Source organism: Linderina pennispora, assembly GCF_002104995.1.
Source record: "Linderina pennispora strain ATCC 12442 chromosome Unknown DL89scaffold_44, whole genome shotgun sequence".
In the NCBI taxonomy this organism is placed as follows: Eukaryota; Fungi; Kickxellomycota; class Kickxellomycetes; order Kickxellales; family Kickxellaceae; genus Linderina; species Linderina pennispora.
The window spans coordinates 1,700-12,270 of NW_024468292.1; the positions used below are offsets into that span (position 1 = coordinate 1,700).

The 10,571-nt window shown below is 50.7% G+C and overlaps 1 protein-coding gene and 1 non-coding gene across 2 annotated transcripts; both read right to left on the minus strand.

Annotated features, from left to right (window-relative positions):
* Window positions 1–254: 254 nt before the first annotated feature.
* Window positions 255–326, minus strand: DL89DRAFT_t170. Its single transcript has one exon. It is a non-coding gene; the product is annotated as a tRNA-Glu (tRNA).
* A 7,132-nt stretch (window positions 327–7,458) lies between these two features.
* Window positions 7,459–9,291, minus strand: DL89DRAFT_132061 (uncharacterized protein). The gene has a single exon (XM_040883328.1). The coding sequence runs from the start codon at window positions 9,174–9,176 to the stop codon at window positions 7,647–7,649; it is 1,530 nt and encodes a 509-aa protein (XP_040739480.1). The 5' UTR covers window positions 9,177–9,291; the 3' UTR covers window positions 7,459–7,646.
* Window positions 9,292–10,571: the final 1,280 nt, after the last annotated feature.

The following is a 10,571-nucleotide window of genomic DNA, read 5'->3' on the forward strand; positions in this document are numbered from 1 at the left end:
ATAACCGCTTCAAATATATTTATTCAGATCGCTAATATTAGACTACTCATCATATAGAGTTCACTTCAATTGAGCACAGCAAGAGCGATGACAAGAGGCGGCAAACTCCACACTAACCGATTTGCTAATAATGTCTTCTATGAAGAATAGCAAATTCACTCAGAAGAATATGTAGACTTTCCCGCTAAGCAAACGCGCACATCTGCAAAATAGAACCTGCCGCCGGTTAGGGCGACAGCAGCAAAAGCTAAAAATTCCGCAACGGGGAATCGAACCCCGGCCACGACGGTGAGAGCGTCGGATCCTAGCCACTGGACCATTGCGGATTTGAAGCGCTTTTTTGAGACAATCATCCCTCAAGCTGTTGAAAACGGTGGAAATTAAAACGTACACAATATAATGGGTCACATCCAATAACACTATTTTGCCTTTTTATCCCCATTCTCGATACTGTGAAGGCTGCGCATACGGCTACAGAGGCTCTAGGTGATTCGAAATTGGAGTCTTTTGTACGTGATCATGTCTATCCAATTGGCTACTAGAAATACTCTGCTCGCGATGCGAGCTCGGCTGCTAGTCAGCATGGGTTGACACGTCGATACAAGCATCATGGCGAACCGGTCATTTGAACGTGTCGGATGGTTGTTGGTGCAATGTCGATCATGGACATCTCCTGTCTTGATGGCCTGCTCTGCGTAGACGCTTCAGCGCTGGCTCACTGCTGCTAGCAGCAGAATCGCCTGCTGCTGCACGCCTCTTGTGCAGGTTCTTTGTTGCCAGGGTGGTGCCAGAAGCATCGGCAACAATGGCCATAAAGCGACGGAACCGTTCAGGAATACTGCCTGAATCACAGAGTGACTGGAAAATGAGCCTGAAGTTTAGAACTGCTGCGAGATCGCGGTTCAAGAGCCGAGACGAATAGGCTCGCCTGTATTGTGCCATGGCCCGCTTACATGACTCGCTTGTACAGCGGAGAAGGCCATGGCACTTCACAGTTGGGTTCTTCGATCTCTGGTAGGGCCGCGGGTTGGGAACATGCCGGAATGTCTGCAGTGACTTATCGCAGCAGAACGGGCACACCGACGATGTCCGGAATTCGTCGATCAGATAGACTTCAAAGCCATGGTGCTTGAACTTGTCGCGCCATCCCTTGCCACGAATCGGTGCATGGTGTCGGGCCATTGGCGCACTCCAATTGCCCATGATCAGCACTGGATCTGGACCGAACTTGCTCCGGAGTTTCGTGGCAAGCCTGTGGTCTGCACGGGCCTGGTTCATGAATGAATCAAGGTGCAGCTTGCGGTGAAGCGGGTACACCTTGGGACTGGTACTGACACCTGGATGGGCCTTCCAGCGCCTTTGGTGCTGCTTGTTTGACTTAGTGAGTTGCTGCTCTGGTAACCGCGCTGTCATCGTGCTGGCATAAAACGGTGCTAGGACACACCGCACAGATGCACGGGCAGCAACGTAGGCACGGAATTTTGCTGGGATAAGGGTCCGGCAGCAGTGCTTGGAAAGCTCTGCCTCTGCTCTGCGGACAGCATCTTCTGGGACTTGATCCTTTGTAGCCCGACGAATCCTGTCATAGTGGCGCAGCTTGAGCTCCTTATTGCGCTGCTGCCGTGTGTAGCGGTAGAGCATTTTTTCACCCTCTTTCCCATTGCTGCTATTTTCGTGCATCATGTATAGCAAATCGCCCCAACCTGGATCGATGAATACACAGCGGCCTTTCAGATTCTGCAGCTCTGGCTGTGGGATCTGGTGGATATAGCGACAGTCAGCTATAGTACTGCCTCCCACAGCATCACCTCCTGCAACATCACCTGTAGCATCGCCTGTAGCATCGCCTCCCACAGCATCGCCTGTAGCATCGCCTCCCACAGCATCGCCTGTAGCATCGCCTCCCACAGCATCGCCTGTAGCATCGCCTCCCACAGCATCGCCTGTAGCATCGCCTCCCACAGAATTGCCTCCCGCAGCATCGCCTCCCGCAGCATCGCCTCCTGCAGCATCAGCATCCACTGCACCATCAGCCTTGGATATCTTGTCTTGCAACAAAATGCATATTGCTACACCATCTGTTGTCGCCATTCCGTGGAATTTTCTATCACCATGCGCCTTAAATGGCTTTGATGTTAGATCTGCAACCCGGCCCCACACATCCCACACAGGTTGTGTGATCCCTTGGACTGGGTCATGTGCACAGACTGGGGGTGCTGGTGCATATGCATTGTTAAGTGCTGCAACAGTGTCTGCTGCTGCTGCCGATGCAGCAGCAAGTGAATCAGCCGCTACTGCTGCAGTTGCTGCAGTAGCCTCTGTTGCATCCGATGGCATCTTCGCTGCTTCGTGTGCAGCCTTCTTGGCCAATTTTTCGCCCCTTTCTGCTGCTTTCCTTGCCTCTGTTGCTGCCCTCTTTGCTGCGTTGATCTTGGTAACCTCCTCACGTGTTTTCGAAACAAACACCTGCTTGATTATTTGCTTGTCCAAACGCACATGGCCTGGGATCCATGATGTCCACAGAGGCAAGCATTGGGGAGGAGACTTGCCAAGCTGCTCATTCTCGATAAGCTGGCATAGGCGAATATATGCACGCAGATGCTGAAGTGGATTTGCCTTGGCACCATAGTATCGGCTGCCTTTGGCGAATCTGTACTTGGCATCATAGGCATTAAGGACTGGTGCCAGCTTGTTGTAGATTGCAAGCATCGGTGGGGTGAGCACACTGAGATCAGGGTGCCTAGAAGCAACTGCCTGGCGGAGCTTCTGTGCAGGTGTATAAATACACACTTGACATGCGTTATTGAACTCAGCCTTGGACACATTGCCCATTGTACTGTGCAGTGTGTTTTTGCGGCTGCGAATATCAATCAATTTGGCCAGAATCCGCTGTAGGCAAGTGCCATAGTGCAACACAATGTTGTTCTTGTATGCTGTCATCAGCTCGGTATCCACGTATGTTGCTACTTGATTCATTTCACGTACACCATGTAGCTCGATATCGCCATTATGCAATAGATAATCATAAATATGGTATCTAACTACATCACCGAAATCTGCGCTCAACAGTTCTGACTTGTCCTTCCGGTTGACGAAATCCTTGGCAGATATGACAGTCTTCGCCTTCAGGTTACGATAAATGAATAAATAAATAAAACGAAAAAACCCTTTTTCACAAATGTTGCAGGGTCAAAGGCATCATCGTCAGCTAGCTGATGGAGTAATATCCATCGTGCAAGCATGTATGTATGCTCTTGGATGATATTGACGCTGTATACAAATCGCTCTAGGCAGGGCAACATAGAATCACAGAAGCCAATACCACCAAGTGATGTCTTTATGACAGTAGTGCTGCGGGTAATATTCATTTGAGAAATTTGGTAGGCAAAGTAAGAAGAGAAATGATTCTGTTCAGTTTTGCTTTATTGGGTATGCATAGCATTAAGAACGTTTTTATTAAAAATGATCTGGCTTGCATGGTTCTTGGGGCCCTTAGCATTGATACAGTCTCTTGAATCAGTCTATACAGACTGGGTCCATTGTGGCTCAAATACTACTGCTTACGCATGTTCATAAGACAAATTAATTTGTAAAATAAACCCACAAATATTGCATGACCGCTAGAAGAGCTATATGGCCTTATTCAATAGATGCTCATAAATAAACATCCTAAGAGTGTTGCGCAGCTGGTGATGACTACCATGATGATGCCATGGAAGTTATCAGGCCGACCGACAATGAGAGCAGCTCTTGTGCTGAACCAATGGAGATATCTAGTGGAGACCTGTGACCACTACAATACCAGCTTGTCACCCTGGTTTCACCGATGAGGTCAGATGCCACACAAGATCAAAGGGAGTTTACAGAGCAAGTCACTCAAACCCGTGTTGAAGCTTAAGAGTTTTTTTAACCAATTAAATAATTTCTAGCGGATAGTCGGACACTTTTTTTGACTATAAAATCTTATATAAAGGTAAAGATGATTTAATTCTGAAACACAAAAGTTATCATTCACTATTTTATCCACTTTTAAAGCTGTTGTCATTATTATTGATCATTTGTCTATTTACCACTATAATATATACTTGTAAATGCTATAGTGTATTATTCAAATATTTACTCTTACTATGATTCCTCTAATAAAAAATGAATACTATAGCAGGAGCTAGTAGTGGAACATGTCAATAATTTTGAGTGTAATTAAAGTAATTACCCAAATACTGCATTCCTTAGACTACTTTATCAATGAAATCGACAAGGGTACTGGCATTTTCCTTCATGCAGCTATAAAAATAGGGACAAATGGAAGTGATTAGTTAACTTAATGGTGCTTCATACTGATTTGATAGTGAGGAGTCTATGAGAACTGAAAAATGCATATGAGATTATTTTAATTACTATAAGGAAGTGAGGGTATATAGAACTAGGCTAAATAAGTTATTCTAGTCAATTGTGGGCAATATCAGGTGTCTGGATAGCCTAGCAACTAAGGGTCATAAACTTCTGGACCAGAGCCCACAAATGCAGCAGATTAAGGACATGCAGAGCAGGTCTTTTAGGGGCTGCATCTAGATCTCAAAAGTTTATCATCCATACTAGTTGTATAGTCCATCATCTACAAGTTCAGGAAACTTATCAGACATGTCCTCTGTCCCAATAACTGATCAGAAATCCCTTGTATGGCAGCAGAAGGAGCTATCCTCATAGCCATCGCCAGTGTAGTATGTAATGATCACTCAGAGTGGCATCATCTGTTGGCATAAGCAATTTGTAATGAATAAAACTCATCATCACCTATATATGCACCAGATACTGGCATATTCTTTACTGCAAGGTTTTGATTTTGAGAAGAAAATCATTACATGTCAAGGCTCTACCAGCCCTAGGATGTCCAAGTATAAAAATTTGTGCACTTGCAGGCTGGCCAGTTTCCTTTGTCTTCCCTATAACTCCTTCGAATTATATTTTCTACCTCTTTTTCTACAGAATAGCAAAAGGCGAGGGCCAGAAGCACATGCACATGCACACACATATGCACATGCATATGCACAAACTTTACCCACTTATCCATCATCACCACTTCCCCAGCGCATACTAGAGTTGCTAAGAGCAGCTCCTCTGTTTGGCACACCACCACTGTTAGCATCTGTGCAGCTACCAACAGCATGTTCAATGAAGTCAAAGGCCTCACTGATACTTTTTCTCCTTACAAGTGTTAAGGGGGTATAAGCACAGAAATGTAGTTTAGGCTGAAGAAGATAGTAAAGTGATGCATTAGAGGAGGAGGTGAGAGAGATGAAAATATAAGGTAGAGGAAAGAGGAATTCCTAAGGAGTCAAGAGGTGTTGCTTGATAACTAATGCAAAGAAGAATGAGGGAAAAGATAATAGAGAATCCTCTACCAAAGAGTTGATATTTCTAACACAAGCATCAAACCCAGCAAGCTGTCACTCAGGCTCCCAACATGCAGCCTACCAGCACAGCTATTACTACTGTGTTGGAAGGTCACAAGTTTCAATGAGTGGTTTGGACTGAGTCAGCCAGAAAAATAGAAAGTGAAGAGAGATACCCCAAACGAGGATCAGGGTGATGGTTGTGATAGCACATGGATCCGATGAGAAAAGGAAAGATTGTAGAAACCCAGAGAACCACAGATTCTGACACACCAGAAGCCCTAATATGGATCAATAGCCTCTGGCAAGAAATATCAGTATATAGCCACCTCCCAAGCTATCTACCTCCTCCATTCTCCTTGATGTCCCAATAATATAGTTTCAAGCATGCGAAAGACTGTGGCTGATCTAGTCTCCCTTGGTCATGTCATATTCTTTCTGTCTTTGCTTTGCTCCTAGTTTTAATATATTTCTCCTAGGTCAGCAGAATGTTTGCAAATGGCCTCAGCCCTAGTTGCAGGCTAACGCCCAGGAGCAGAAGTATATGATTGACGCTTGTTTCAACGATGGCTGCTACTATATGCCTTGCAAACCTTTACCACATGTATCTGCTTATCATTTTGCATATTTTCAATCACTTATTACACATGCTTTCGTTCAGCAAGACCCTCTCGGCAATTCATACCGAAGAGTAAGCTATCGTATATGCCCGCTGATATCTGATTGACAACACCAGTAACTACAGCAGTGTAGCAGCTGCGGGATGCACAGGGGATCAAGAAAAATGGATATAAAGCATATATGAAGTGTAAAATCGCAGGTCAAAAAGAAAAAGAAAAATATCGTACAAAAATACCCCCTACATCCTATTACAGGAAGGGGATGCATCAGTGCATACCAGGGTACTCCGAATGGTCCTTGGCATTAAGTTCACTAAACGGCACCCCCAGCTCACACGTCAGGTTCTCCCCTTCGCCTTTGCAGAACTTGATATTCTCATCCCCTTCGTACCAGACTTCCTGGCCATGATGCTGGAACCCAAGGTCCATCGGGGGCATCCGCGGCACAATATCATGCCGATAGACCACGCGAAACACCGGGTGGCCCAGGTTCTCCACATACTCAGCAAATGCCTGATTGCCGGTGCGCGGCTGGCCGTATGTAAACATTTGCATCTTGATGCCCCTATGGCGCTGCGCTGTGTCCACCATGGATATGCAGGCTAGGGCGCCGCCTAAGGAATGGCCAGTGAATGAGATGGTGGCATCGGGGCATTTCGCCAGCAAGGAGTCCACGGCCTCCTGGACTTGCTGCATAGACACCAGATAGGCGTTCAGGAACCCCTCGTGGACGAGACTATTGGAGATGTTGGCTGGCCAGGCGGTTTTATCGAAATTCAGGTTGGTCAGCCAGTCAATCAGTGAGTCGGTGCCACGGTAGGCCACGATGATCTCCTTGCATGGCTCATTAAATGCAATGTAGCCGGAGCTGCCCTTCAGCGTGTGGTCGAAAGAACTGATCAGCGTGGTGTCTTTGGGCACAGTGCGGCTTGCAGGCCAGGCATCGGTGGTCTGGTAGGCGAGGCCGGCGTAGGTAGCGTATTTGACCAGGTCGGCGTGGGAGGCGGTATATGCATCCTGCGGGTTGCCCATGCCGATGAGCTGGGAGATGGCGTCCATTAGTGCGCTGGCCAGGGGGCCGAGCGTATCGAGAATCGCTGATTGTACCATGTTTATAAAAAGTGAGATTTGTGAAAAAGGTTGGTCTAAGAGGGGTAGTAGCCAGTTTGCCTGGTCTTTATATACATTAGCCCAAAGGGCCTGATTTCTCTGCTTGTTTTCTATTCTGACAACTATTGCCATGGGACCTGTTAGCATTAGTTAGCATTATTTCTAGACGCATGTTCGCTCTTGGTGTCCTCGACTGTTTTTTGATTTTTCTATCTCCACATGCAAGCAGTCAATGATCTGCGGCTGGCTGTCTGGGCATTGATTTCTTGGTCATACACGCCATTTTTTGCCAAGAATAGACATACGCACTCACTCATAAAGGGGAGATCAGGAAGAGAAATCAACGTATGCTCTGATTGGAGCCCCAAACATTGCAAGAAATCACACACCATTTCCACCACCAAAAAGGTAGTACTATGTGTTTACAATAATCAACCAAGGCCGCCAGGTTGAGCTAGCAGCAGCAAGAAATAATGAGAAAAAGAAGAAGCAAGTCTATATTCCAACACAAGGCGGGCCATGCTTACGACGCCTGTGGGGCCGACGGCACAGCCAGCTCCGTAATTAGCCTGCAGCACACGTCAAAGAACGGGAACGCATTGACCACGCGCTCCTGCGCCAATCTACTTGCGCCATTGCCGGCGCCGACGCCATCGGCGGTCAGCGACACGTCTGTGCGTGCCAATGACACGCGGCCGACGACGCTGCCGGGCATGTAGCTGCCGGGCGCCTTCCCCTGGCTACGCGGCGTGCCGCCCAGGAACTGGCCAGAGCTCTGTGATTCGGCCAGATTGCGTCTTTGGTTGATGTCGATTGCGCGCACCGGCGACTTTGCCAGCGAGCCGGGGATCGGAATACCACCCGAAGCCTCTATACTCTCGCTGGACTCTTCAAAGCCCGCTGCAGACGACATCGGCGAGCCGCCGCCCAACCGCCGCTGCATGGTGCGTGCTGGTAATGTGTCGGGCTCCGGCAGCATGTCTGAGCGGTCGTGGCCGGCTGGCAGCGATGGCGCGGGCACCTCAGCTGGAATCTGGATAGGGTAGTCCGAGTCCAGGAACTGGTCGTCGAGCGACCGCGGCTCGGCCTGCTCGGCACCCATCATCATGGCGACGTCGTCCAATACCGCCGAAACGGGCCGTGCAGCCGATGACATCCGCCGGCGGGCTGCCTGGATGAACGGTGGTGGCGGAGCTATCAGCGTGTTCTCACCTGCACGGTATGTCGGGATGGTGCCCGAGTCGCTGGCGCCCAAGTCAGCCGTGGACTTGGGGGTCGGGATAACAGCCTTGAAGTCGACCAGGTAGTTGTCACGCGAGTCGAGCTTGTACAGCTGCAGGTCGATCTTGACCTGGCGGCCCTGCGCGTCGATATACATGGCACGCAGATGGTAGGGGTTAAAGTGCTTCCACTTCATGCCCAGCTGCAGCAGCGCCCGGTAGACCTCAGCCATGACGTCGGCAGGCGGCGACCGCGACCGGATGCCGAAATGCCAGCGTGTACGCGTCAGCTTCGCCCGCTTGCGCATCACCGTGGGCTTACGCGCCGCCGGCGTCTCATCGCTGGAGCGAGCCAGCGGGCTCGGCACATTGACCGAGTGCGGCGGCACCACCGATCCTGCCGGGCTGCCGTCGGTGCTGCTGTTCTCGCTGCTGTTGCCCGACCGGTGCGCGTACGGGCTCAGGTGGCTCTGCGATGCCGTGCGCACCGATGCATGCGCCAGGCTCGCTACCGACGAGTTTGACTGCCCCGCCACGCCATTCGCACCTGGCAGTGGCGGCAACTGCGCGCGGAAATAGTTCGATGGCGTCCGTGACGGCACCGCTGAGCCCGTCGTCCCTAGCGCCTGCTGGGCAACTGCTGCTGCACCCGACGATGGTCCGGCGCGACGCAGAGTCGTGAGCGGGCGCCAGTGGCGACGACACGCGCGGGGCTGGGACGGCGTTGGGGCCGCGCAGACGCATCTTGTACATTTGCGATTCGAGCGTGTGGCCAGCGGAGCGCGGCAGGCTGGAGCCCAGAATGGCGATGCTCGACGGCGTACCGTCGTCATCGTCGTTGGAGTTGTTTGCCAGCGGCGATGATGATGCAGTGCCGGTGCTATCGCGTAGGTCGATGGCGGCGTTGAAGGCGGCGGGTGGCGATGATGCCAGCGCAAAGTTGCGGATCCCCTGGGTGTTCGAGTGCCGGCTCTGCTCAAGCATGTGGCGATTATCCAGAGTCAGCTGATACGCGACTTTAGCTGGGTTGGTGCCGCGCTGCCGCAGCTGCTTGACCAGCGACATGCGTGTCATCTCGAGCTGCTTCTCGAGCTCACCCAGAATCGACTCGTCCAGGCGTGCCAGCGACTCAATGTCAGTGCTCTCGGGCAGCGGCTTCAGGTACTCGGGCAGGTCAGTGATGAACCATGGCTGCTGGCGCACCTGCGACAGCGACATGCGCTTGAGCGGGTCGACCTGCAGGAGTCCCGACAGAACCTGCTTGGCGCCCGGTGACAGGAAGCCAGGCATGGTAAAGATGCCGGATGTGATCTTTTTGAACAGCGCCGGAATGTGGTCGTCGTCGAATGGCAGGCGGCCGCACAGCATCACATACAGAATCACTCCGCACGACCACGCGTCGACCTCAGGGCCCGCGTACAGCTTGCCGTTGATGACCTCGGGAGCCGCGTAGTTGGGTGACCCGCACGACGTCTGCAGGAACTCGCCGTCCTTCATGATATTGGACAAGCCAAAATCAGCCACTTTGACGTTATTGTATGGATCCAGAAGCACATTCTCGGGCTTCAAGTCGCGGTGCACAATGTTGCGGCGATGGCAGTACTCGACGGCCGAGACGATCTGCTGGAAGAAGCGCCGCGCGTCCTTCTCAGCCATGCGCCCGCGCTCGACAATGTAGTTGAAGAGCTCGCCGCCAGCATACTCGATGACCATGATGATGTCGGTGGGCGTGGTGATGACCTCGTACAGCTTGATGATGTGCGGATGCCGCAACATCTTCAGGTACTGGATCTCGCGGTTGACCCGCCCGATCATGTCCGAGTGCGCCAGCTTGCTGCGCCCAATGATCTTTTAGCGCCACCTTGTGACCTGTCTGCGAGTGCACGGCCACTATACACCAGCATATGGAAGCAGAGGAGGGAAAAAAGGTGAGGGTGGAGGATTGAGAAGATACCAAAAATGTGTTGGGGGAGGGCAGTTTGAGGTTTGTATTGTACTTACGCTTGACCTTGCCAAAGGACCCGACGCCGAGGGTCTGCAGCACGGTGTAGTTGCCAATCTTCTGCTTTCCGGACATCGTGTTGTGTTGGTGGCTCTTGTCTTTGGAGCTGCTTCCGTCTCGGCCCAAGGAGAACCGTCTCAGAACCTTCTTAGGGCTTAGTGCGTGAATTGTTGCAGGCTTGCTGTTTGTAGGGACTGAATATGCAGGCAGGTTGTTCTGCTGGTAT

What these genes read in the sequence shown, in the direction of transcription:
- DL89DRAFT_132061 (XM_040883328.1), bottom strand. Translation starts at nt 9,176, where the DNA reads ATGACGACGGTACGCCGTCGAGCATCGCCATTCTGGGCTCCAGCCTGC.